This window comes from Schistocerca gregaria, chromosome 1 (assembly GCF_023897955.1).
Source record: "Schistocerca gregaria isolate iqSchGreg1 chromosome 1, iqSchGreg1.2, whole genome shotgun sequence".
In the NCBI taxonomy this organism is placed as follows: Eukaryota; Metazoa; Arthropoda; class Insecta; order Orthoptera; family Acrididae; genus Schistocerca; species Schistocerca gregaria.
The window spans coordinates 1174340311-1174367709 of NC_064920.1; the positions used below are offsets into that span (position 1 = coordinate 1174340311).

General features: G+C 40.3%; 1 protein-coding gene across 1 annotated transcript in view; it reads left to right on the forward strand.

The window, feature by feature from the left end:
• The window catches only part of LOC126284410 (serine/threonine-protein phosphatase 6 regulatory ankyrin repeat subunit C-like), a 312174-nt gene that overhangs the window by 107446 nt on the left and 177329 nt on the right, over window positions 1–27399 (forward strand). The window contains exons 6-7 of the mRNA XM_049983326.1: window positions 5746–6054; window positions 23126–23227. Coding sequence (XP_049839283.1) covers window positions 5746–6054; window positions 23126–23227 — 411 coding nt within the window. The remainder of the gene's footprint in view (window positions 1–5745; window positions 6055–23125; window positions 23228–27399) is intronic.

Below are 27399 nucleotides of genomic sequence, written 5' to 3' on the forward strand. Positions count from 1 at the left end.
CTCTGTAAAATTATGCCCTGAAATGAGGTTAATTCTGTCTGAAATTTTGACTACCACACCTAGAATACCTGTTTGTCACCTTCCCAAACTCTGCAATATGCTTGTCAGACCCAATGCTCCTTCTGCATCCATGTCCCTGCCCCATGGATCCTACCCCTGTGACCTTCCCTATTGCAAGGCTTACCCTTTGCACCCTCCTACTACCACCTATGCCAGCCCTGTAACTGGCAAAACATATACTATCAAAGGGAGAGCCACTTGTGAAACAACACAGGTCATATATCAGCTGTTATGTAACCACTGTTCAACCTTTTACATTGGAATGACCACGTACAATGAAATAGCTTTTCACTCTCGATAAAACATGCACAGTGTTTTAGCAGTAATCTCTGTCTTGCATATTACCCTGTCTTCTACCTTCAAGCTCTCAGAGTTTCAAATCAGTCTTTCCTTCTCATCCCATCTGGTAAGTCTGGCCTGATACTGCTTTTCCTGAACTTCTCCAGTTTGATTATTGAATGAACGATGTGAGAATTGACAAAATTCTGTGTTTTTCTGTGAATACACTGTATACTTGCATGGAATTTCTCAGTTCCCACAAAAAATGGCTAATTTTCTAGATTAAATAATTAGTAAACTTACATATTTTCCAAGTACAAATGGGCATTTTGGTAATCTGTAAAATCGGGGCTATAAAACTAGGTAACCTAATTTTGGAAACAAGTACTAGTTACAAATGGAATGTTCTAGAAGATAAAAACTGTAACAATCAATAGCTTTTGAGTTTGGTGTTTTTGAAAAAAGTAATCAAAAGAGGAACCTAAGAGCATTCAGATTTACTTATTAGCTCATTCTAAAGTCCACCCACACATGTTTTTACCTCTCATCAAATTTAGAAAATTTACTCATAAAAATTACTTTCAAGCAAATCAAGTAGTTTATTAGGTTCAGTAATCTGAATAATATGTCATCAGTAATCAGACTTTATGGATTCCAGCTAGAATAAGAAAATAACTGTTTTTATAATTATTACACATATGTACTTCAGTACATGAAATAAAGTAAAGAAAAAATATATTATTATTAGGAATGAAGTAAGAACAAGTGGATGGATCCAACTTGCACTGTTACGTGACCATCCAGTCTATACAATGTTCTTGTCCATCCTTAAGTCACATCCACTTACCACCCTTTGCCACATAGGTCATATCCCTTCGGAATACTAAGGTGCAAGATCTGATGAAAACACTCACTCAACATGTCCTCCCACAGTCCAGAAACAGGAATGTTCAGTCCCAACAGTGGCAGGCGTTCTTGCGAAAGCAGTCGTATCGTATATCAGCTCTCCTGCAATTTCTGCACAGCTTTGTTTGTGGTAGCCAACTGCCCATCCAAATTAATGACTGCTACCCAACTGTGGCCAAGAACAGTAATAACCACATGGGGTAGAACATGCTAATAAATTAAATGTGCTCATTTTCAGTGGCTGCTTCACAACCAACTCCAACATCTACCAGGTGTACTGGTATGAAATGAGCATTTTTTTGTGAAAATGAAACACTAATTTTGGTTGAAAAGTAAAAAAATTTTATTCAAAGTACTGACAATTGCTTTCTATACATTTTTACAACCTTTCTGGCAATTTGTGGACACCACACCAATAGAAATGTTCATCTTTTGAAGCAAACCAATCAGACACCCAATTTTCGACTTCTTCGTAGGAACCGAAGTGTTCCTCAGCCACTGCATGTCCCATTGATGAAAACAAATGGTAATTGGAAGGGGACAAGTCTGGTGAATATGGCGGGCTGGGTATCAGCTCCCAACCAAGTGTTCTGATTGTATCCTGAACCAGTTTTGCCTTGTGTGCAGGTGCATTGTCGTGTAAAAAAATTGCTTTGCCATGTCTTCTGGCCCATTCTGGTCTTTTTTTCGATCAATGCATAGTTCAAATTGATCATTTGTTGTCTGTAGTGATTAGTATTCACAGTTTCACTGGGTTTTAGAAGCTCATGGTACAACACACCTCTTTGATCCCACCAAACACAGAGCATTGTCTTCTTGCCAAATCGATCTGGTTTTGCAGACGATGTTGATGGTGTTGTCCCAGATTAACCCATGATTTTTCCCATTTAGGATTCTTAAAATAAATCCTTTTTTCAAAACCAGTAACAATTTGATGCGAAATTGTTTTTCTTTCATGTCTTTGAAGCAAAATTTGACAAATGGTTTTTTGGTTTTCCATCTATCTTTCATTCAATTAATTCATGTGGCACCCATTTTCCACAATTTTGGATCTTTCCGATAGCTTTCAAACAGTCAGAAATTGATTGTTGAGCAACATTTAGCATTGCTGCCATTTTCTTCTGACTCAAAGTATCATCTTCATCCAATATTACTTGCAATTCAACGTCTTCGAGCTTTTTTGGTGGTCTTACACGTTCTTCATTTCTTACATCAAAATCGTTATTTCTGAACCATTGAAACCATCTTTTGCATGTTGCTTCTGATAGAGCAAGATCACCGTAGGCCTCGGCAAGCATTCAATGTGTCTCTGCAGCACTTTTTTTTTTTTCAAATGAAAACAAAAAGTTAATGCTTTCTGCAAATCATCACTTCCTGGTACAAAATTCAACATTGTTAACACAATGAAATCATATGATGTTGTTTGTTCCATGACTTGATGCATACTAAATATCTTTGACAGATGTCAAAAAAAAAAAAAAAAAATTTCACAACATTGACACATTTGTATCTTAACTCTCATTTTGTATCGGTACACCTGGTATGTAAATGGAATTTATCCTTAAAACACATTTTTAATTCTTGTACTCCTCCTGGTCTCAGTCTTTGCTAGCTACCTGCTCCACAGCCACTTTCACCCTACCCTAGAACCCTTACTTCACTCATCCTATACCAACACTCTATTCTACACAGTCTTCCCCTCCTCTGTCCCGTCACTTCTTACCAACCCACTCCTCTTCATGTTTGCATGTAATGTCATGTTGCCTTCGTATCCCATGCACCTGTTGCCTCTACCTGCTGCTTTCCTATCCTGTGCACTTGCTGCTTCCCTCCCACCTATCACAGCTGTCAGCTACCCTTTTCCAGTCCTCTTTCCCTCTTCATACACTCCACATCTCTTTTCTCCCTTCAGTGACTCCACCCTACACATCCCCTCATCCCAGTCAGTCTGCATAACTGCGGTCCCAGCACAGCATATTCACCTGACACACTGTTAATATTAAAAACAAAGATTCCAAGACTTACCAAGCGGGAAAGCGCCGGTAGACAGGCACAATAAAATAACACAGAAACACACACACACAATTTTGAGCTTTCGCAACCGGTGGTTGCTTTATCAGGAAAGAGGGAAGGAGAAGGAAAGATGAAAGGATGTGGGTTTTAAGGGAGAGGGTAAGGAGTCATTCCAATCCCGGGAGCGGAAAGACTTACCTTAGGGGGAAAAAAGCGATAGGTATATACTTGCACACACTCACACACAAATCCATCCATACGTATACAGACACAAGCAGACATCTCTCTCTCTCTCACACACACATACACACACACACACACACACACACAACTTCCACATGGGAAAAATATATTAAAAACAAAGATTCCAAGACTTACCAAGCAGGAAATCGCCGGTAGATAGGCACAATAAATAAAACACACCCACAGAATTACTAGCTTTCGCAACCGACGGTTGCTTCTTCAGGAAAGAGGGAAGGAGAGGAAAAGACGAAAGGATGTGGGTTTTAAGGGAGAGGGTAAGGAGTCATTCCAATCCCGGGAGCGGAAAGACTTCCCTTAGGGGGAAAAAGGACAGGTGTACACTTGCACACACACACACACACACACACACACACACACACACACACACACACACACACACACACACACATATCCATCCATACATACACAGACACAAGCAGACATATTTAAAGGCAAAGAGTAAGGGCAGAGATGTAAGTCAAGGCGGAAGTGTGGAGGCAAAGATGTTGTTGAAAGACAGGTGAGGTATGAGTGGCGGCAACTTGAAATTAGCGGAGATTTAGGCCTGGTGGATAACGAGATTCTCTGCACCATGCTCCTCACTGTCTCTTGTTGCAGCTCTGTTTTATAACCATAGCACTGATATTGACTACAATACTTTTTTTCAGTTACTATGTACTGTTCTTACACTCACAGGTGTTTGGGTTCTTGTCATCAAATGATTTCCCAGCCTAATGCACCACTTGAAGCATATCAACTTTTCACATAAAAAAATCATTTTTGTTTGCTTGATAACACTAAATGTATTTTGAAATGAAAACCACTGTGTGTACATTGAAAAAGCAGTTCCTCACTCTGATATAATCATCTTTTAGAACACAAAACAGAGTTAAAAATGTTCTGTGTGAGCTCATTAGCAATCTGCTGTGGAAACCTCTGAACATTGGCTCCCATGAACACAGCAGCACTGCCTGATCAGTGGGGAAAGCAATAACAAATACTATAATGACTAACCTGATATGTTTGAGTATATCATATGTATTTAAATAACAATACATTAAAACCCAGAACCTCCCACATAAGCAACCCAAAAGTGCCCCACTTGTGAGAGGATACTTTCTGGGACTGGATCAGACTTTAAATGTGGCTCTCCAGCAGGGATACACCATCCTAAAATCCTGCCCTGAAATGAGTTCCATCCTTCATGAAACCTCCCTACTCCACCAAGAGTGTCTTTCTGCCATCCACCTAACCTTTGTAACCTCTTGGTTCATCCCTATGAAATCCCCAAACCACCTTCCCTACCCTCTGGCTCCTACCCTTGTAACCGCCCCCAGTGTAAGACCTGTCCCATGCACCCTCCCACCACCACCTACTCCAGTCCTGTAACCCAGAAGGTGTACACGATCAAAGGCAGAGCCATGTGTGAAAGCATCCACGTGATTTACCAACTGACATGCCTACACTGTGAAGCCTTCTATGTGGGAATGACCAGCAACAAACTGTCCATTCGCATGAATGGACACAGGCAGACAGTGTTTTTTGGTAATGAGTATCAGCCTGTGGCTAAACATGCCTTGGTGCACGGCCAGCACATCTTGGCACAGTGTTACACCGTCTGGGTTATCTGGATACTTCCCACTGACACATCAACCTATCAGAACTCCAGGGATGGGAACTTGCCCTTCAATATATTCTCTCTTCCCGTTACCCACCAGGCCTCAACTTCCACTAATTTCTAGTTTCCGCCGCTCGTACCTCAACTGTCATTCAACATCTTTGCCTCTGTATTCGCCTCAACTGACATCCTCTTTGCATTTACATATGTCTGCCTGTGTCTGTATATGTGTGGATGGATATGTGTGTGTGTTTGCGAGTGTATAACTGTCCCTTTTTTCCCCTTAAGGTAAGTCTTTCTGCTCCCGGGATTGGAATGACTCCTTACCCCCTCCCTTAAAACCCACATTCTTTCATCTTTCCCTCTCCTTCCCTATTTCCTGATGAAGCAACCGCCAGTTGTGAAAGCTTGAAATTTATATGTGTGTGTTTGGGTGTTTATTGTCTCTATCAACATACCAATGCTTTCGTTTGGTAAGTTACAGCATCTTTGTTTTTGGATATATTTTTCCCACGTGAAATGTTTCCCTCTATTATATTCAATACATTAAAAATAATTTTTGTGAATTGTTTGCATACTATATTTACTTGCACATGATATTTAAGTGGTATTTCTGCCTTTTGCAGGTCATAAGACTTCTTGTTGATGCTGGTGCTGATCTTTCAATACAGGATGTGCTTGGAAGAACTGTGCTTCATCAAGCACTTGGATATAAGGAAAATTTTGAGTTCTTGTGGGACAAATGTCCAGAATTCACACACTCAGTTGATAAGAAAGGACAGACTCCAATACAAATAGCACTCTTAAACTCCCGCTATCGCTGGGATAGGCGTTATGTGATAAGGAAGTTGCTGGAAGCAGGTGCAGATTTCAAATCAGTTGGTGAAGATGGGAAGACGGCTTTAAGTGTGGCAGCGGAGCAATACTCTTATGATGTAAGCATTTGTTTCCTTGTAAGTTCACAGATTCCCAAGTGTCAATTTTTAAATGCCTATATGCTGAAAATGTTTTCATGTATAATATGTAACTTAGTGCCTCATAGCTGACACTGAACTAAGTAATAATGTCAGATGCAACATTAAATGTTCAGGAAGCAATAAAGGGAAAAAAGACTATCTGATATGAGAGTTCACAGTTAGTGTTGATACTGAATTCTTTTATATTTTATGTTAGACTGTGAACTGAGGAATTAGCAAACTGTGTAGGAATAGACATGAGTTTTCCAGCACCTGCGAATGAGGTTGGCAGTCTGTCATATGTTATTTTGTTATTACCCAATTTGAAAAAGTTTTATCATTGGTTCAATACTGAGGAGCATGATAACTACTTATTTCTTGTTATGAACAGAGTGATTTAAACTATATCTCATGTAGTGGGTAGTTCTTTTCCTTTTTTTATTGGAGGAAATCATAAAGTTTAGATTATCACCTTGAAAATCTAGGTGCGACTATGAAACTTGGTGATGGTGTAAATCCATCTCTATGTATTCTTCCTTCAGTGTAACACATTTTTGCCCAACAGTGGATGACTTGCCAGAGACTTTGATTGTGGAACTCTGCATTTTCGCTGTTCAGGAAATGTTCCACACTGAGAATCACATGGTTGTCATTCTGGAAATGCCTATCACACAACTGTTTCATCATCCACGGAAAGAGATAGAAGTCGCTGGGCACCATGCCAAGAGGAATATGTGGAGTGAGGCAAAATCTGATAGCTCATAGAAGCACTATGTTCAACTGTATCTTGTGTAGAATGTGCTGGGGTCTATCGTGGAGCCAGAACACCTCCTTGGATGGCTTTCAGCAGAGCTTTGTCTTGAGAGCACCCCATAATCTAATCAGATGATTATGATAGTAAGCTCCTATGCTGGTTTGCTATTTACATCATAATCTACTAGCACTATTCCGTGAGGGTCCTAAAGCACAATAAGCACAGTAATTTGTATTGTGTTGAACAGGCAGTGACAGTTTAAGACTGTTTATTTAAGTGGCATCCTCCAGACCTGCAGCAGTGCAGGAGAGCACAGTGTTCATTTGTGAATTGTAATACAAGCTCCTAACTAGAAGTGACTTATTTTTTTGAGTTACCTGTGTGCTTTGTAGTTTAAATTTTTAAATTTCTTGCATATTTGTATATTTAATAGCCTCAGTCCTGTGTTTTAATAACTGTCTAGCATACAGTTCCTCCATATTTAGTATGGATAGAAACTGAGAAAACTGTGTTAGTGTGCAACTTAGTTGGTGGCCATTTGCTCACAGCTCCAGTTGGTGCTGGCTTCAGTTATCAATCTTCAGGCTGTTGTAAATGACATCACTGTGGGGGCCATATATGGGGATCCAAGGAATATCCAGCACATCCCACACATTCCTCACCAGTCCACTAGGTTACTGCCTGCACTAAGGTTCACACCTCAGCGTAGTCATGTGGGAGGTGGCAAGCAGTGAAAGACTTTCCAGGGGGACAACCTAGAGGCCTCCCCAGTTTGTGTGGCTAACAAGTAAAGAATATGCATTAGTATTTTGCAGCTGTGACTTATTAAACTGATAGTTTGGTAATTTTCACGTCTGTCAACACCTGCTTTCTTTGGGATTGGAGTTATTATATTCTTCTTGAAGTCTGAGGGTATTTCACTTGTCTCATACATCTTGCTCATCAGATGGTAGAGTTTTGTCAGGACTGGCTCTCCCAAGGCTGTCAATAGTTCTAATGGAATGTTGTCTACTCCGAGGGCCATGTTTCTATTCAGGTCTTTCAGTGCTCTGTCAAACTCTTCATGCGGTATCATATATCCCATTTCATCTCCATCTACATCCTCTTCCATTTCCATAATATTGTCCTCAAGTACATTGGCCTTGTACAGACCCTCTATATACTCCTTCCACCTTCCAGCTTTCCCTTCTTTGCTTAGAACTGGGTTTCCATCAAAGCTCTTGATATTCATGCAAGTGGTTCTACTTCCTCCAAAGGTCTCTTTCATTTTCCTGTAGGCAGTACCAATCTTACCCCTAGCGAGATAAGCCTCTACATCCTTACATTTGTCCTCTAGCCATCCCTGCTTAGCCATTTTGCTCTTCCTGTCTATATCATTTCTGAGACGTTTGTATTCCTTTTTGCCTGCTTCATTTACTGCATTTTTATATTTTCTCCTTTCATCAATTAAATTCAGAATTACTTCTGTTACCCAAGGATTTCTACAAGTCCTTGTCTTTTTACCTATTTGATCCTCTGCTGCCTTCACTATTTCATCCCTCAAAGCTACCTATTCTTCTTCTACTGTATTTCTTTCCCCCATTCCTGTCAATTGTTCCATTATGCTCTCTCTGAAACTCTGTACAACCTCTGGTTCTTTCAGTTTATCCAGGTCCCATCTCCTTAAAGTCCCACCTTTTTGCAGTTTCTTCAGTTTTAATCTACAGTTCATAACCAATAGATTGTGGTCAGAGTCCACATCTGCCCCTGGAAATATCTTACAATTTAAAACCTGGTTCCTAAATCTCTGTCTTAGCATTATATAATCTATCTGATACCTTTTAGTATCTCCAGTGTTTTTCCATGTATACAACCTTCTTTTATGATTCTTGAACCAAGTGTTAGCTGTGGTTAAGTTATGCTCTGTGCAAAAATTCTACCGGGCGGCTTCCTCTTTCATTTCTTAGCCCCAAACCATATTCACCTACTACGTTTCTGTCTCTCCCTTTTCCTACTTTTGAATTCCAGTCACCCATGACTATTAAATTTTCGTTTCCCTTCTCTACCTGAATAATTTCTTTTATCTCCTCATACATTTCATTTGCAGAGCTAGTTGGCATATAAACTTGTACTTCTGTAGTAGATGTGGGATTCGTGTCTGTCTTGGCCACGGCAATGCATTCGCTATGCTGTTTGTAGTAGCTTACCCGTACTCCTATTTTTTTTATTCATTATTAAACCTACTCCTGCTTTACCCTGTAGATGGGTAGATCACATAAATAATGAGGAGGTATTGAATAGAATTGGGGAGAAGAGGATTTTGTGGCACAACTTGACTAGAAGAAGGGGTCGGTTGCTAGGACATGTTCTGAGGCATCAAGGGATCACCAATTTAGTATTGGAGGGCAGCGTGGAGGGTAAAAATCGTAGAGGGAGACCAAGAGATGAATAAACTAAGCAGATTCAGAAAGATGTAGGTTGCAGTAGAGGCTGGGAGATGAAGAAGCTTGCACAGGATAGAGTAGCATGGAGAGCTGCATCACACCAGTCTCGGGACTGAAGACAACAACAACAACAACAACAACGCCAGTCTTTGAGCATCAGGACCTCCACTTCTCTTATGATTCCTGATTCTTCTTTGACCATATGGGAACTGTCTGCACTTCCCAACCACTAAATCATGTCATGACACATTGTTTTATGCTTCCACCTAATCTTCACAGAGTGCTACAGTGTTGTACCCCTTCAAATACAGAAAATGAATTACTCCATGATACTCTGCTTTATCAAAAGGCTACAGCCATTTTGTCCTGGTTTGTCTGGTGTTGTGCTTTGATTGGAGGATTGAAATGTGTACTAAGACTACAGATATGCAAACAAACAAAACATTAAGTATGTAACTTTATTTTTTCAAGGTGATTATTAAAACTTCTTGAGTATCTCTCATACAAAAATGAGATATGACATTTAAAGGCAAGATTGTAACTGCATGTGGCATCAGAAACACAAAAACATACTTACTTGATTTGATTGACTTGGTTTGATTTGTCAATTAAAGATATTGGGTACATATCAAACTACACTTGGAAACACATGTTAGAAACTTAGTAGTCTTTCTGTGGAAAAGACTTTAATTTATAGTCATGGTATACATAACATACATTTAACAATAATGGAAATTCCTGGATTGAGCAACATGTCAAATAAGCTAATTGATGCATAGAGCACAGAAACATATAACAGCAAACAGAATTTCCACTAGCTTTTGAGAACTATCTCTTTTTCTAACAATCTCCCACATGTTCATACATACAACAAAATAGACACTCAAACACACACTCCTGTGGCAATAGCAAGGCTAATTATCGATACTCAATTACTGAAAGCACTTGCCTGAGCTGATGGAGATGAGGAGGGGGAGGTGGGAAACAGGCAGGTCTTTGGGCATATGACCTCATTGCCACACCACTAGATGAAAAGAGTACAGCAGCACAACAAACAGAGGTGTAGGAAGAGGGGTAGAATGGGCGGTGGCGGTGGGGGGGGGGGGGGGGGGGGGGATGGAAGCAGAGAAAGGAGAAATGATGAAGGTGAAGGGAAGGGGAGAGAGATGGGAGAAGGATTGAAAAGGGGAGAGGAGAAAGAGGGGGAAGGAGAGGGAGAATGCCTGCATGGGGAGAAGGAGGAGAGGAAGATCGGTGAGGTAGAAGTGAGTGTATGATACGGATTTAGAAGGAGTGGCTTAGAAGAAAGTAGAGAAAAGGCAAGGTGGGACAGTGAGAACAGACTAGTGGAGGTTTAGGCCAGGGGTAGAGACAGTTCCTATCTTCATAGTTCAAAGAAACTATTGATCCTTTATAAGGGAGAGGTTGCCTTTCCCTTATTTTAATATATGTTTGAATTGCTTAAATTGTACAAACACATACACATACACACACACACACAGACACATTCTGTCTGCCAATCAGTTGTGTTTGAAAGTGCTACTATAATTTCTTAATTCCATGTCCTGTGCAGTACGTAGAATATAACAGACAAGTAAAATACCTTCACACTTCAAGAAGAAAGCAGTAATTCCAATGCCAAACAAGGCAAATGCTGAAAGATTGGAGTATTATCACACTATCATTTAAACACATCATGACTGAAAAATGCTAACACAAATTATTTACTGATGAAATAAATGACTGGGAGAAGCAGACCTGAGAGTAGATGAGTTTAGTTTCTGGAGACATGTAGTAACATGTGAATCAATTCTGACATGATGATTCATCATTGACAAAAGCTTGAAGAAAGGCAATTCCACTTTTATAGCATCGGTAAATTTAGAAAACGTTTTTTCATGTTCTTGACGAGAATATTCTCTTCAGTTGCAATTTATCACTTATCAGGGATGAAATACTTGGAGCAAAGGCTATCTACAAAATGTACAGAGATCAAACTATGCTTATAAGAGGAAACGACTAGAATAGGAAGCAGTAACTGAAAAATGCATGAGAAGACAGAATAGTAGTTTATTCTCCATGTTACTCAATATGTATGCTGAACATGCAATAAAGGAGACCAAACAGAAATCTGGAAAGGTAAATAATTCACTGACTGGTTTTCTGATGACACTTTCATTCTATGAGTAAGCATAGGACCTGGAAAACAGTTAAACAAAATGTACAGTATCTTGATAAGAAATTATTATATAAAATGCAACAATAGTAAAATAAGAATAATGGAAGGTAATCAAATTAAATCAAGTGATGCTGAGGGAATTAGAATAGGAAATGAAACATTGAAAGCAGTAGATGAAATCCTATTTAGGGAGCAAAATAAATCTGAATGGCAGAGTTAAAAGGATGTAAAATGTAGACTTCTAACGGAAAGAGAAACTTTTATGAAAAGGGACTGTGTTAACACTGAATATAAATTTAAATGATACACTACTGGCCATTAAAACTGCTACATGATGAAGATGATGTGCTACAGCTGCGAAATTTAACTGACAGGAAGAAGATGCTGTGAGATGCAAATGATTAGCTTTGCAGAGCATTCACACAAGGTTGGTGCCGGTGGCGACACCTACAACATGCTGACATGAGGAAAGTTTCCAACCGATTTCTCATACACAAACAGCAGTTGACCGGTGTTGCCTGGTGAAATGTTGTTGTGATGCCTCGTGTAAGGAGGAGAAATGTGTACCATCACATTTCCATCTTTGATAAAGGTTGGATTGTAGCCTATCGCGGTTGCGGTTCATCGTATCGTAACATTGCTGCTTGTATTGTTCGAGATCCAATGACCGTTAGCAGAATATAGAATTGGTGGGTTCAGGAGGGTAATACGGAATGCTGTGCTGGATCCCAATGGCCTCGTATCACTAGCAGTTGAGATGACAGGCATCTTATTCGCATGGCTGTAACAGCTCGTGCAGCCACGTCTCGATCCCTGAGTCAACAGATGGGGACATTTGCAAGACAACGACCAACTGCACAAACAGTTCAAAGATGTTTGCAGCAGCATGGACTATCAGCTTGGAGACCATGGCTGTGGTTACCCTTGATGCTACATCACAGACAGGAGCACCTGCAATGGTGTACTCAATGACGAACCTGGGTGCACGAATGCCAAAATGTCATTTTTTCGGATGAATCCAGGATCTGTTTACAGCATCATGATGGTCACATCATGGTGAACACATATTGGAAGCATGTATTTGTCATCACCGTACTGGCATATCACCCGGCGTGATGGTATGGGGTGCCGTCGGTTACACATCTTGGTCACCTCTTGTTCGCATTGACAGCACTTTGAACAGTGGACGTTTCATTTCAGATGTGTTACGTCCTGTGGCTCTACCCTTCTTTCGATCCCTGCAAAACCCATTTCAGCAGGATAATGCACGACCGCATGTCGCAGGTCCAGTGCGGGCCTTTCTGGATACAGAAAATGTTCCACTGCTGCCCTGGCCAGCACATTCTCCAGATCTCTCAGCAATTGAAAACCTCTGGTCAATGGTGGCTGAGCAACTGGCTCGTCACAATATGCCAGTCACTACTCTTGATGAACTGTGGTATTGTGTTGAAGCTGCATGGGCGGCTGTGCCTGTACATGCCATCCATGCTCTGTTTGACACAATCCCCAGGCATATGAAGGCCGTTATTATGGCCAGAGGTGGTTGTTCTGGGTACTGATTTCTAAGGATCTATGCACCCAAATTGGGTGAAAATGTAATCACGTCAGTTCCAGTATAATATATTTGTCCAATGAATACTCGTTTATCATCTGCATTTCTTCTTGGTGTAGCAATTTTAATGGCCAGTGGTGTAGGAAGTCTTATCTGAAAGTATTTGTCTGGAGGATAGACTTGTATGTAAATGAAATATGGATGATTATCATTACTGATGAGAACAGTATGGAAGCTTTTGGAATGTTGTGTTACAGAAGAATGCGCAAGATTAAATGGATGGAGCAAGTAACTAATGAAGAGGCACCAAACTGTATTGAGGTGAAACAAGCTTTATGGCAGAACATAACTAAATGAAGGAGTAAGTGGTTAGGACATACCCTAGGACACCAGGGAATGGTAACGGAAGAAACTGTATGTAAGTGGTGGTGGTGGGTGGGGTTGGGTGTTGGGGTTAGGGGGTAGGCAGCAAGGGAAGAGGAGGAAAAAAAAATTAGAGGGAGACCAAAGATTTTACTATAGTACGTTTAACTGAGGGTAGACACCAGGAATTATGCAGAAATGAAGAGGCATGAACTGGACAGGCTTGTGTGGTGAGTTACATCAAACCAGTGTTTGAACTGAAGACCACATTGGCATCAACAACTTTGAATTAATATGCCGACATCTGCATTATGAGTTTGAGATCTGGTGTGAAGTATGTACAATACAGAACGGCAGCGTATTCAGTCTCTACAAGAGTGTGGTTAGAGTAGTCTAATTTCCAGTACAATCTTGCACAGATTGTTTCATCAAGCACTGTATGTAAATTATATTAAAAACAAAGATTCCAAGACTTACCAAGCGGGAAATCGCCGGCAGACAGGCACAATGAACAAAACACACAAACACACACACAGAATTACTAGCTTTCGCAACTGATGGTTGCTTCTTCAGGAAAGCAGGAAGGAGAGGGAAAGACGAAAGGATGTGGGTTTTAAGGGAGAGGGTAAGGAGTCATTCCAATCCCGGGAGCGCAAAGACTTCCCTTAGGGGTTAAAAAGGACAGGTGTACACTCGCACACACACACATATCCATCCGCACATACACAGACACAAGCAGACATATTTAAAGGCAAAGAGTAAGGCCAGAGATGTCAGTCGAGGCGGAAGTACAGAGGCAAAGAAGTTGTTGAAAGACAGGTGAGGTATGAGCGGCGGCAACTTGAAATTAGCGGAGGTTGAGGCCTGGCGGATATCGAGAAGAGCGAATATACTGAAGGGCGAGTTCCCATCTCCGGAGTTCGGATAGGTTGGTGTTGGTGGGAAGTATCCAGATAACTCGGACGGTGTAACACTGTGCCAAGATGTGCTGGCCGTGCACCAAGGCATGTTTAGCCACAGGCTGATCCTCATTACCAACAAACACTGTCTGCCTGTGTCCATTCATACGAATGGACAGTTTGTTGCTGGTCATTCCCACATAGAAAGCGTCACAGTGTAGGCAGGTCAGTTGGTAAATCATGTGGGTGCTTTCACACGTGGCTCTCCCTTTGATCGTGTACACCTTCCGGGTTACAGGACTGGAGTAGGTGATAGTGGGAGGGTGCATAGGACAGGTTTTAAACTGGGGGCGGTTGCAAGGGTAGGAGCCAGAGGGTAGGGAAGGTGGTTTGGGGATTTCATAGGGATGAACCAAAAGGTTACGAAGGTTAGGTGGACGGCGGAAAGACACTCTTGGTGGAGTGGGGAGGATTTCATGAAGGATGGATCTCATTTCGGGGCAGGATTTTAGGAAGTCGTATCCCTGCTGGAGAGCCACATTCAGAGTCTGATCCAGTCCTGGGAAGTATCCTGTCACAAGTGGGGCACTTTTGGGGTTCTTCTGTGAGAGGTTGTGGGTTTGAGGGGATGAGGAAGTGGCTCTGGTTATCTGCTTCTGTACCAGGTCGGGAGGGTAGTTGAGGGATGCAAAAGCTGTTTTCAGGTTTTTGGTGTAATGGTAGAAGGATTCAGGACTGGAGCAGATTCGTTTGCCACGAAGGCCTAGGCTGTAGGGAAGGGACCGTTTGATATGGAATGGGTGACAGCTGTCATAATGGAGGTACTGTTGCTTATTGGTGGGTTTGATGTGGACGGATGTGTGAAGCTGGCCATTGGACAGATGGAGGTCAACGTCAAGGAAAGTGGCATGGGATTTGGAGTAGGACCAGGTGACTCTGATGGAACCAAAGGAGTTCAGGTTGGAGAGGAAATTCTAGAGTCTATTTATGGGTCGCTTATTGGAAGCCTTCTTGGTTACCCAAGCCTGCCAACCCAAAGTTTGGTACAATTTTATTGATGACATCTTCATGATCTGGACTCACAGTGAAGAACAACTCCAGAATTTCCTCTCCAACCTCAACTCCTTTGGTTCCATCAGAGTCACTTGGTCCTACTCCAAATCCCATGCCACTTTCCTTGACGTTGACCTCCATCTGTCCAATGGCCAGCTTCACACATCCGTCCACATCAAACCCACCAATAAGCAACAGTACCTCCATTATGACAGCTGCCACCCATTCCATATCAAACGGTCCCTTCCCTACAGCCTAGGCCTTCGTGGCAAACGAATCTGCTCCAGTCCTGAATCCTTCTACCATTACACCAAAAACCTGAAAACAGCTTTTGCATCTCGCAACTACCCTCCCGACCTGGTACAGAAGCAGATAACCAGAGCCACTTCCTCATCCCCTCAAACCCACAACCTCTCACAGAAGAACCCCAAAAGTGCCCCACTTGTGACAGGATACTTCCCAGGACTGGATCAGACTCTGAATGTGGCTCTCCAGCAGGGATACGACTTCCTAAAATCCTGCCCCGAAATGAGATCCATCCTTCATGAAATCCTCCCCATTCCACCAAGAGTGTCTTTCCGCCGTCCACCTAACCTTCGTAACCTCTTGGTTCATCCCTATGAAATCCCCAAACCACCTTCCCTACCCTCTGGCTCCTACCCTTGCAACCGCCCTCGGTTTAAAACCTGTCCTATGCACCCTCCCACCACCACCTACTCCAGTCCTGTAATCCGGAAGGTGTACACGATCAAAGGGAGAGCCACGTGTGAAAGCACCCACGTGATTTACCAACTGACCTGCCTACACTGTGACGCTTTCTATGTGGGAATGACCAGCAACAAACTGTCCATTCGTATGAATGGACACAGGCAGACAGTGTTTGTTGGTAATGAGTATCAGCCTGTGGCTAAACATGCCTTGGTGCACGGCCAGCACATCTTGGCACAGTGTTACACCGTCCGAGTTATCTGGATACTTCCCACCAACACCAACCTATCCGAACTCCGGAGATGGGAACTCGCCCTTCAGTATATTCGCTCTTCTCGATATCCGCCAGGCCTCAACCTCCGCTAATTTCAAGTTGCCGCCGCTCATACCTCACCTGTCTTTCAACAACTTCTTTGCCTCTGTACTTCCGCCTCGACTGACATCTCTGCCCTTACTCTTTGCCTTTAAATATGTCTGCTTGTGTCTGTGTATGTGCGGATGGATATGTGTGTGTGTGCGAGTGTACACCTGTCCTTTTTAACCCCTAAGGGAAGTCTTTGCGCTCCCGGGATTGGAATGACTCCTTACCCTCTCCCTTAAAACCCACATCCTTTCATCTTTCCCTCTCCTTCCTGCTTTCCTGAAGAAGCAACCATCGGTTGTGAAAGCTAGTAATTCTGTGTGTGTGTTTGTGTGTTTTGTTCATTGTGCCTGTCTGCTGGCGATTTCCCGCTTGGTAAGTCTTGGAATCTTTGTTTTTAATATATTTTTCCCACGTGGAAGTTTCTTTCTATTTTATTTACTGTATGTAAATTTGTACTCTTTGTCATGCTTAAAATTATTGTTATTATTTAGGAGGATAATAGGGCATAACAGAACGAATGAGTACATTCAAAATTACTATTAAAGGAACAAATATAATTATCATAAAACTGTGTAAAGATATTTTGTGACATGTTACCAAACGATTAAATTGGAGAAAATATTTTGGAGAATAAATTAAAACAGTTATTAATTGAAAGATGTTTTCACTCACTTAAAGATCTCTGAACTCTCTTACTTAAAGTGCTATTTTGGAAACAATACACACTGCCTCACAAAAAGATGAACCACCCAGCAGAGAAGGAGAAACGAAATGAAACTTGCTCAGGTTGAGAGGATATATGATGCTATTTCAGTGAGTACAAAATTGTGTCAAATTTACAAAGAACCATGCAGTATGAGGCACGTATCAGTATGACCCCATCTGGTCTGGACTCATGCACTGATTCAGTTGGGAAAGATGTGGTAAAGCAGTTGCATTCTCTCCTGAGACAAGCTGGCCCACAACTACTGTAACTGGATGTTGGTATCCTGGATGATGGCATTAGGATGGAACAGAAATCTGAGCTTATCCCATATATCTCCAATAGGGATAAGACCTGGATACTTGCTGGCCACAGGAGCACCTCAGCACAATACAGAAAATCCACAGAAGCATGTGCCATGTGTAGACAAAAACATGTTCAAATGTGTGTGAAATGTTATGGGACTTAACTGCTAAAGTCATCACTCCCTAAGCTTACACACTACCTTAACCTAAATTATCCTAATGACAAACACACACCCATGCCCGATGGAGGACTCGAACCTCCGCCGGGACCAGCCCCCCAGTCCATGACTGCAGCACCTTAGACCTCTCACCTAATCCCATGTGGCATATACTTAAACATGAAAGGTAACACATAAAGGTTGCAGGAAGATGACCATGATGTAGGGTTGTATTCTCAGCGTTCACTTAATCTCTGTCAGCTGTGACCTGAATTCATACACCATGAGACCAGGAGTAACACTGCTATGGCACTCCGAAACATTGGAAGCATTTGACCTCTCTTCAGGTTGCCACCACATTCACCATTCAACAGCAGTCCATACTTCTCTGTCATGGCACTACACCAAACACAACCCTTTCTGTTGCGGTGTTAATGGCAGCCGATTTATGGGATTGTGATTCCCTTGTCTGAGTGCCGCCAGTTTCTGTCCAATGGGGTGGGATGACACAGAATGTTACAGGGAGGTCATAACTTTTCTCAGATGAAAGGTGCAAATGTGAAGGGTTTATGATGTGCTTGGTATGTAATACAGTAATCTTCATTTGTGGTGGTCAGATCAGGTCACCCAGAACATTAACATCTAGTGTATCTGCCTTCGTATTCCATTACAGACCAACATCATGTCATTGTCACATCCAAATGCCCCACAATCCTATATATTGCACGATTCAACAAGCCGGCTGAATGGAGACACACAGTAAGGACCATTTCATACTACGTAAGTTGGTAACAATGATGTCTCACATGAATACATGGCAACTCTATGTTCTTCATTGTGGTCACTCAATGCTTGAATCTGCTCATGCACCTTATATACCCTACCAGTTCTGGTAATAACACTAATACACTCTGATGTCCATTCATCCTGTCAAACAGACTTGAAACTAAGCATTTACCTACCCACCGATGACATGTAAGTGTACAAAGTTACACTGTCATCTGACTGTGTCACCTGGATGCTCCACTTTCATTGTCAGGTGATGTTTATCCAGTTTAAGCATCTGTTGTTGTGGTCCTCAGTTCAGAGACTAGTTTGATGCAGCTCCCCATGCTACTCTATCCTGTGCAAGAATCTTCTTCTCTGAATACCCACTGCAACCTACATCCTTCTGAATCTGCTTACTGTATTCATCTCTTGGTCTTCCTCTATGACTTTTATCCTCCACAATTGCCTATGATACTACATTGGTGATGCCTTGATGCCCCAGAACATGTGCTACCAACCGACCCCTGCTTCTAGTCAAGTTGTCTCACAAATTCCTCTTCTCCCCAATTTTGTTCATTAGGTCATCATTACTTACATGATCTACCCATATAATCTTCAGCATTCTTCTGTAGTACGACATTTCGAAAGCTTCTTTTCTCTTTTTGTCTAAACTATTTATCATCAATGTTTCACTTCCATACTTGGCTTACAGTCCATAGAAATACTTCCAGAAAAGACTTCCTAACACTTAACTCTATACTTGATGTTAACAAATTTCTCTTCTTCAGAAACGCTTTCCTTGCCATTGCCAGTCTTCATTTTATATCCTCCCTGGATGGGCCATCATCAGTTGTTTTGATCCTCAAATAGCAAAACTCAAGTACTACTTTAAGTGTCTCAGTTCCTAATCTAATTCATTCAACATCACCTGATTTAATTCTACTACATTCCATTATCCTCATTTTGTTTTTGTCGATGTTCATCTTATATTATACTTTCAAGACACTGTCCATTCCATTCAGCTGCTCTTCCAGGTCTTTTACTGTCTCTCACAAAATTACAATGTCATTGGCAAACCTCAATGTTTTTATTTCTTCTCCATGAATTTTAATTCCTACTCCAAATTTTTCTTTTGTTTCCTTTTTCTGCTTGCTCAATATACAGATCAAATAACATTGGGGATATCCAACAACTCTGTCTCACTCCCTTCTCAATCACAGCTTACCTTTCATGCCCCTCAACTATTATAACTGCCATCTGGTTTCTGTACAATTGTAAATAGCCTTTTGCTCCCTGTGTTTTACACCTGCCACCTTCAGAATTTGAAACAGAGTATTGCAGTCAATTTATGCATCTAGAAACCATAAATATTTATATAAAGGTATCTAATGAATAAAGACAGACTTTGGTGATAATGGATCATCTGAAACAGCGCCTTTTGAACCTCAAATGGGCTAGAACTTCACAGTATTCAACTACTCAGACTGATGATACTCTGATTTTTCTCCCCTAAATTTACCACACCTGAAAATTTTAAGTTAACTGTAACCAGTAATACTCTACTTTTCTTCAATTTGGCTGAACATTACATTCACACATGCAAGCAATTACCTAAAATCTATAACGTTATGAATGATCAGCCATTACTTCAAATCAAACAGGTTAACACTTACAAAATGTTTTCCTAAACAAGCCGAACAACCTGTGATGTGTTTCTACATATTAATGTAATGGCAGATAAAGCATAGTGTACAACAGTAATTTATGCAAGTTCAAATGCAGAACAACAAAACATACAAATGTGGGTAAATGCTTTACAGACTACATAAATAAAGAAACAATGCCAATTAAAAGTAAATGAAAATAAAGCAAAATTGCTTAACTCTTATCTCTTTAGTAAAAGCAACCATTGTTTGGAAAAGTGGCTGTAAAAAATCAATAGATTTTCAAAGTTGTTATGGTTATGAAAAGAAATAATTAAATGAATGAAACCTAGTGTTAACTGTTGCTCTGAATGTTACTGAAACAAAGCTGAATAATATTACAATATGACAGTTACAATTATATATAATGAATGACTACAGGAAGCATGTGTGCTTTCTATATATAGAGTTTTTACATCATTGATTGGAACAATGTAGTTCACAGTGTCCCTTAGCCAATTTTCCTTAAAAACAGTTTCCACTTAACTGACAATGCCACCTAGTCATTGACGTCTGCATCATTAGTTTGTGATCCTTGAGCATGTAATCCAATAATTGGTACTGTCTTGTTGAGCTTCTTACTTGGGGGTGTCGGTTAGAAATCTAACAGGAACTCTTGATGTTTGCAGAATTAATTACAGTTTGTGCATCTGGAGGCATGAAAAACATAAGACATGCTTCCTTCCATTAAGGCATGACACAACCTGATGTCATGATGTTTATTGCACATATTATCCAAAGTTTTCAGATGTATTGTTTACGATCATGGTGTGGCACTTTTCACAGAATATCCCTCCACTCTATGAAAGTAAATCCTGTCAATTCTACTGTAAATCATTATTCCATTGTTTAAGCAGAACAATAAATACCATTTACAACTGTCTACACAATCACATCAACTATGCAGCAATCAGCACATCATACATTCATGCTTAAAGCTCTTCATGTCAATATACAATATGAAAATGTGTAACCATATTTTCTATTTCATTCCACAGTCCGTGGTATGCACTACATGGTTTGTACTGTCTACAATTGAAAACAGTATCCTTAGGGCATGCACTTAGCTTACTGGCCTGCATATCAAAGTTTTATGTTTACTGAGCCAAGATGCAGTTCCAGCAAATGAGCAACATGACGTCTAAAGTCACTAGGTCTTTAACCGTAGTACACACTGAGATCATAAATGTAGCAGCTCCAAATACTGATATTTTTCAGTGGCGATGAATACAATCACCCCATTTATGTGGGGCTCCCAAAGCCTGATTTCATAAACCAATTTCCCATACTACTTGTGGGTGATCATGTAAAAACTTCAAAATCAGTTCTGGAAATCCACTTCTGGTTGCCAGTTTTCCAAATCTGCAATTGATTTTTGCTCCTATGTAAATGCAACCAGTTTTGAAATGTGCTTGTGCTGTCAGTTTTTGTCTTGTTTTTAAAATTTTTTGCATAATGTGGATGGAGTGGCTTTTTGTACGGTGAAGGATAAGTAAAAATATTAGACTGAAGCTGTTTACATCTCATGTAATTGAAGAGAAACAGAAACTGTGCTGACTAAACCATTAACTATGTGAGCTCTTTTTCATGTGCCATATTAAAGTGCGCTAGCAAATTCAAGTCGGACCTTAACATACAAAGGTTTCCGAAATTCGGTTTTTTGTCTTTCAGAAGATGTGTCGCATGTGAATGTAATGTTTATTGATGGCTTCTCTTTTGACCTCTCAATATGTTTCTCTATCACTCAACCACCTTGCTTCACATTAACACTTTGGAATAGTCTCATTACATCAAATTAAAGTTTTATAAAAGATCACCATTTTGTATTACCGTGTCTGTAGAAAATTAATTCATATATAATGTTAAAAAATAAGAAAAAATACATCATCAAAATAAGCGAAAATGACAATCATATTCATACCAACTATATTATGTAAACATATTAAAAACAAAGATTCCAAGACTTACCAAGCGGGAAAGCGCCGGCAGACAGGCACATGAACAAAACACACAAACACACACACAGAATTACGAGCTTTCGCAACTGGCAGTTGCTTCGTCAGGAAAGAGGGAGGGAGAGGGAAAAATGAAAGGATGTGGGTTTTAAGGGAGAGGGTAAGGAGTCATTCCAATCCCGGGAGCGGTAAGACTTCCCTTAGGGGAAAAAAAGGACAGGTGTACACTCGCACACACACACACACACATATCCATCCGCACATACACAGACACAAGCAGACACATTTAAAGGCAAAGAGTTAAGGGCCCTTAACTCTTTGCCTTTAAATGTGTCTGCTTGTGTCTGTGTATGTGCGGATGGATATGTGTGTGTGTGTGTGCGAGTGTACACCTGTCCTTTTTTTCCCCTAAGGGAAGTCTTTCCGCTCCCGGGATTGGAATGACTCCTTACCCTCTCCCTTAAAACCCACATCCTTTCATTTTTCCCTCTCCCTCCCTCTTTCCTGACGAAGCAACTGCCAGTTGCGAAAGCTCGTAATTCTGTGTGTGTGTTTGTGTGTTTTGTTCATGTGCCTGTCTGCCGGCGCTTTCCCGCTTGGTAAGTCTTGGAATCTTTGTTTTTAATATATTTTTCCCATGTGGAAGTTTCTTTCTGTTTTATTTACATCGATATTATGTAAACAGAAACACAACTATACCAAGAATTAAATTTACAAAACTCATTCTGAAATAACCGTTTCAGTGTATAATGAAAATTTATTTTCATAACACACAGCTTAGCAAGGTACTAACTTAAATTTAGCTTCATCATCCTTTTGAAAACTAATACATTTTACACATGTATTTTGATTCAGCATAAAATTTAACAATTTTCATAATATTTTGTTTTGTTGAGCTACATAGAATTTATCAGTTTATTGCTTCTATCACAGATATTTAGGAATGAAAGGTAAAGTGATAAGTAGTTAACAAGCTCCAAACAGAAAAATGAATCACTAATTGTAAATTAGTTGCTTCATCTTCATCTCCATTAAATCATTTTAGGATTCACTGTAGTATTCCCTTAGAATTCAGTGTAGTTTTATCATGCATAATTTAACATTATAGTGTATTGTGGATACATCTGTTGTTTATGTTACTCATTTTATTATATCTATTTCAGATTGTGAACTCTTTAATAAAAGCAGGAGCTGAAACATCATGCTGTAATAAGGACACTCTTACACAGATTCTCTACCTTGCATCAGGGAAAGACGATTTTGAGGTAAAAAAACAAAATGTCTGAAACAGCAGAAAAACAAAATTCAGAATTAAACTGCGGGGAAAAAGTTTTCTGTCATTTATCCTAATGTGAACAACTAGATCATTTGTGTGATTCTTGTAATGCTCAGGCAATCTGATATGGATGGCACAATATATGGCAATGACAATGAATTCTATGCCCAAATACTGGTCTAGCAATTAAATATCTTACTTGCAGCTGATGGTGTACAGCAATATGTCTTTTAACAAGTACTTGCAACTGCCAAGTGCTAAACATATGTGATATTCGGTAATAATTTAATTACAGTAGAGCATCGATTATCCAAAGTATTTAGGGGACATGGGTGATCGGAAAACTGGTTTGTTCGGATAATCAAACTGTACATGTTTATTTGCAAAAAAGAAGTACTGTACAGCTGAAGAATCAGCCGACAGTTTTTCTCCCTGTATTGTAAGCTCACGAATGCCGTGTCTTGACTTGAAGTGTTTTAACCAGCACGTGCTCGCTTTAAAGTTTGAAGGCCCTCCAAGTTGAACTGCATTGCCTTCTCACACAGAATGGGACCTGAGATAGGTTCTCCTTCAGATCTCTTTTGTGTAAACCACTTGTAAGGAGCATCATCTAGATCTGTGTTAGTGGTGAGCTTCATAGTTTTACGGCTTGTTGATCTATCAGTAGAATCAAGCATAGCTATAAAACCTGCTATGTTAGTCTTTTGTTTTTTTTATATCCATAATTGTTTACTTCCCCACCTTGTACTCATTGGCTAAAGTGGTTGCAGATTCACCTTCTTCTAACCTTTTAATAATCTCGTACTTGTTTACGTTTAAACATTTTGTATCGTCAAGTTCACTTCTTCACGCAGCAGCACACAAGTGGTCGTAACAGAGAACAGAAGGTGACTGTTTGCACCATGAGAAGGTCTTCTCAGGGGCATGCAATCCTTCAAACTGTGCGGAGCGGCACGCCTCAACTCTAAGTTGGCGTAGCTGTTGCTGTGAACAGCTCTGATACTGCCGCTACTTCTACTGCCAGTGCCAAGCCGACAGAAGTGTGCTGATTGTTGAAACATAGCAACTGGCGGCTTGGCCTGTTAGCAGCACCTTGTGAAGGCCCCATTAGAAGCAACGTTCCGCCAGTGGGGGCCCAGTGCAGCGACTACTGTGGGAAACTTGGTTTGGGAGTGAGGGGGTGATGGAAGGTAGGGTGGGAGAGTAACAGGTGCAAGCAAGTACACAATTCGGTTAAGCGGTCATTCGGTTGACTGACGTTCAGATAATTGACGCTCTACTGTACTAAAATTAAATCAGTATGAGGAATATTTCAAAAGGAAACCAAGAAACCTGAGGACTCAGTTATTAAAGAAAATAGCTAAATAATAAATTGTAGCAGTCAATATTACTGCTACTCACCGTAAAGATGACACAATGGGTTGCAGACAGGCACAATGAAGAGATTGTTGCAAATTAGCTTTTGGCCAAAGTCTTCTTCAGAAAAGAGAAATGCACAAACATTCACACAAGCAAATGTCTGTCTCTCTCAGACACACATGACTGCTATCTCTGGCCATTCTGTCCAGACTGCGACAGAGATGCCAGGGCTAAGGGAGGCAGGATTGGGCTGAGAGGCACAATGTGGGTAGGCTCCGGTGGAAGGAGAGAAAGGAAAAATAACGGGGAGTGGAAAGGAGAGGAGCAGAGAAGGCAACAAGAGTTCACACTAATTACTAAACCCCCCCCTAAGATAGTGAAAAAGAATATGTACACAAGAACTATAAAATACCTACCTGAAAAAACAGTGCTTATTAAATCTCAGTTTCAATTTCAGAAGGATCTTTTCACAGAATCTGTCTTTTTTTTAAAATTCACAGATCAGACTACATTGTTGTTGTTGTTGTTGTTGTTGTCTTCAGTCTGAAGACTGGTTTACTGCAGCTCTCCATGCTACTCAATATAGTGTGAGACTCTTCATTATCAAATAACAACTGCTACCTACAAATTTCTGAATCTGCTTACTGTATTCATCTCTTGTTCTTCATTTGTGATTTTTACTCCTCCAGACTTCCCTCCAATACTAAAGCAGTGTTCCCTTGATGTCTCAGAATGTGTCCTAGCAACTTACCCCTTCTTTTGATCAAGTTGTGCCAAAAATTTCTTGTCGCCCCAATTCCATTCAGTACTTCCTCATCAGTTATATTATCAATCCATCTGATCTTCAGCCTTCTTCTGTAGCACCAAGTTTTGAAAGCTTCTATTCTCCTTTTATCTAAACCATTTATTGCCCATGTTTCACTTCCATACATGCTACATTCCAGGCAAATACTATCAGAAAAAACTTCCTAACACCAAAATCTATATTCAATGGCAACAAATTTCTGTTCTTGCCATTGCCAGTCTACATTTTACAGCTTCTTTACTTTGGCCATCATCAGTACTTTTCTAGCCCAATAGCGAAACTCATCTAATATAGCCTGCACAAAATGCTGTGGCCGTTAGATGTGCAATTGCCTGGGGAAGTGTGGGAAGGGCAGCAGTGGTGGGAGATGGCTCAGAACACTGTAGGGGAAATGCCAAGAGCTGGAAGAGAAGTGCCATTCTAAACTGAAACCCACGCTCACATTTTTTGTAAATATTAAATGGGGCCCCTCCACATTCGAACTTGCACGGTGAACAACAAAAAGATCTACTGTCACCTCAGGTTTCGTTAGTATCCAAAAAGAATTCTGTCAAAAATGCAGTGATTTATTTTTGCCTGGCTTGATAACCATATATAACTTCCAGAGAAGTGTCAAAAGTGGCAAATTTTGAGTAAAACCTACATGTTTCTCTGGTTGCCATATCAAAATTTGCTTCTCTTGCCAACTACTGCACTAACATATTGTGCAGACACAACTGCAAGAGGATTCTGAAACAGTGTTTTATTAAGTTTATTATGTGAGGAACTAAGTCAGTAGCTTATGAAAAAGCACATCTCCAGTACAAAAAAACAAAAACAAAAAAAGAGTAATATCTTCACATATGTTGTTCCAAATCCCATAGCGTTTCTTATTTCACCAGCTATCGATGGCCCTTAAAAATTAAAGTCATTCACCAAAAAAGTCTGTAGTTATTGGAATAACATTGTAGGTAATGAAGTTTTACACAATAATGATATGGTAAAATACTCTCCCCTTTGTGTGTAATTTGCCGAAATCTCACTTCGATATCTGAAACCGTTTATGAAATATGAAGAATATTGTGGATATTTCACTATGGCTTTATTGTTGGCACAGCACAATCACAAATGAGTATGCTACATCAGATCAGTTTTCTTTGAGATTGGTGACAGATAGATACCTCTACCCAGGTCTAAAGAAAAATTCAATATGTTAACTAAATTTCATACAACACATTATGTAATAAGTGTCAAATGCAAAATCATAGCAACCTCTGTTTTTCATTGCACACTTTTCCAAATATCACGCAGTGTCTTACTTTCACAGAAATATCATAATAACTATGACCATTCAAGAAATGACGAGCACATCATAATTAACCTTACATATAAAGCTATAAGTAAAGCAAAAATTAAATTTTTTAACCAAATATTTTCTGTAAAATCATTTGAGACAGACTGCAGAGTGTGCACCTTGATTCTGTCATTACTAACTGGATAAAAGGTGGAAAATGCTTATTGACCTCCCCTTCCAAACAAATGAATGAACTCGCCCAGTGCCTTGGATGAAAACTGGGTTTGGCGCATCGGCCACCATATCCTGCATGAACTATACTTTAAGTGTCTTGTTTCCTAATCTAACTCCCTTATCATCACCTGATTTAATTCAACTACATTCTATTATCCTTGTTTAGCCTTTGTTGATGATCATATTATATCCTCCTTTCAAGACACTGTCCATGCCATTCAACTGCTTTTCCAAGTCCTTTGCTGTGTCTGACAGAGTTACCATGTCATTGTAAACCTCAAAGTTTTTATTTCTTCTCCCTGAACTTTTTCTTTGGTTTCCTTTACTGCATGTTGAATGTACATATTGAATAAGGTAGGGGATAGGCTACAACACAGTCTCACTCCCTTTTCAACCACCACCTCCCTTTCATGCTCCTCAACTCTTCTAACTGGCGTCTGGTTTCTGTTGTTGTAAATAACGTTTTGCTCCCTGTATTTCACCCTGTTAC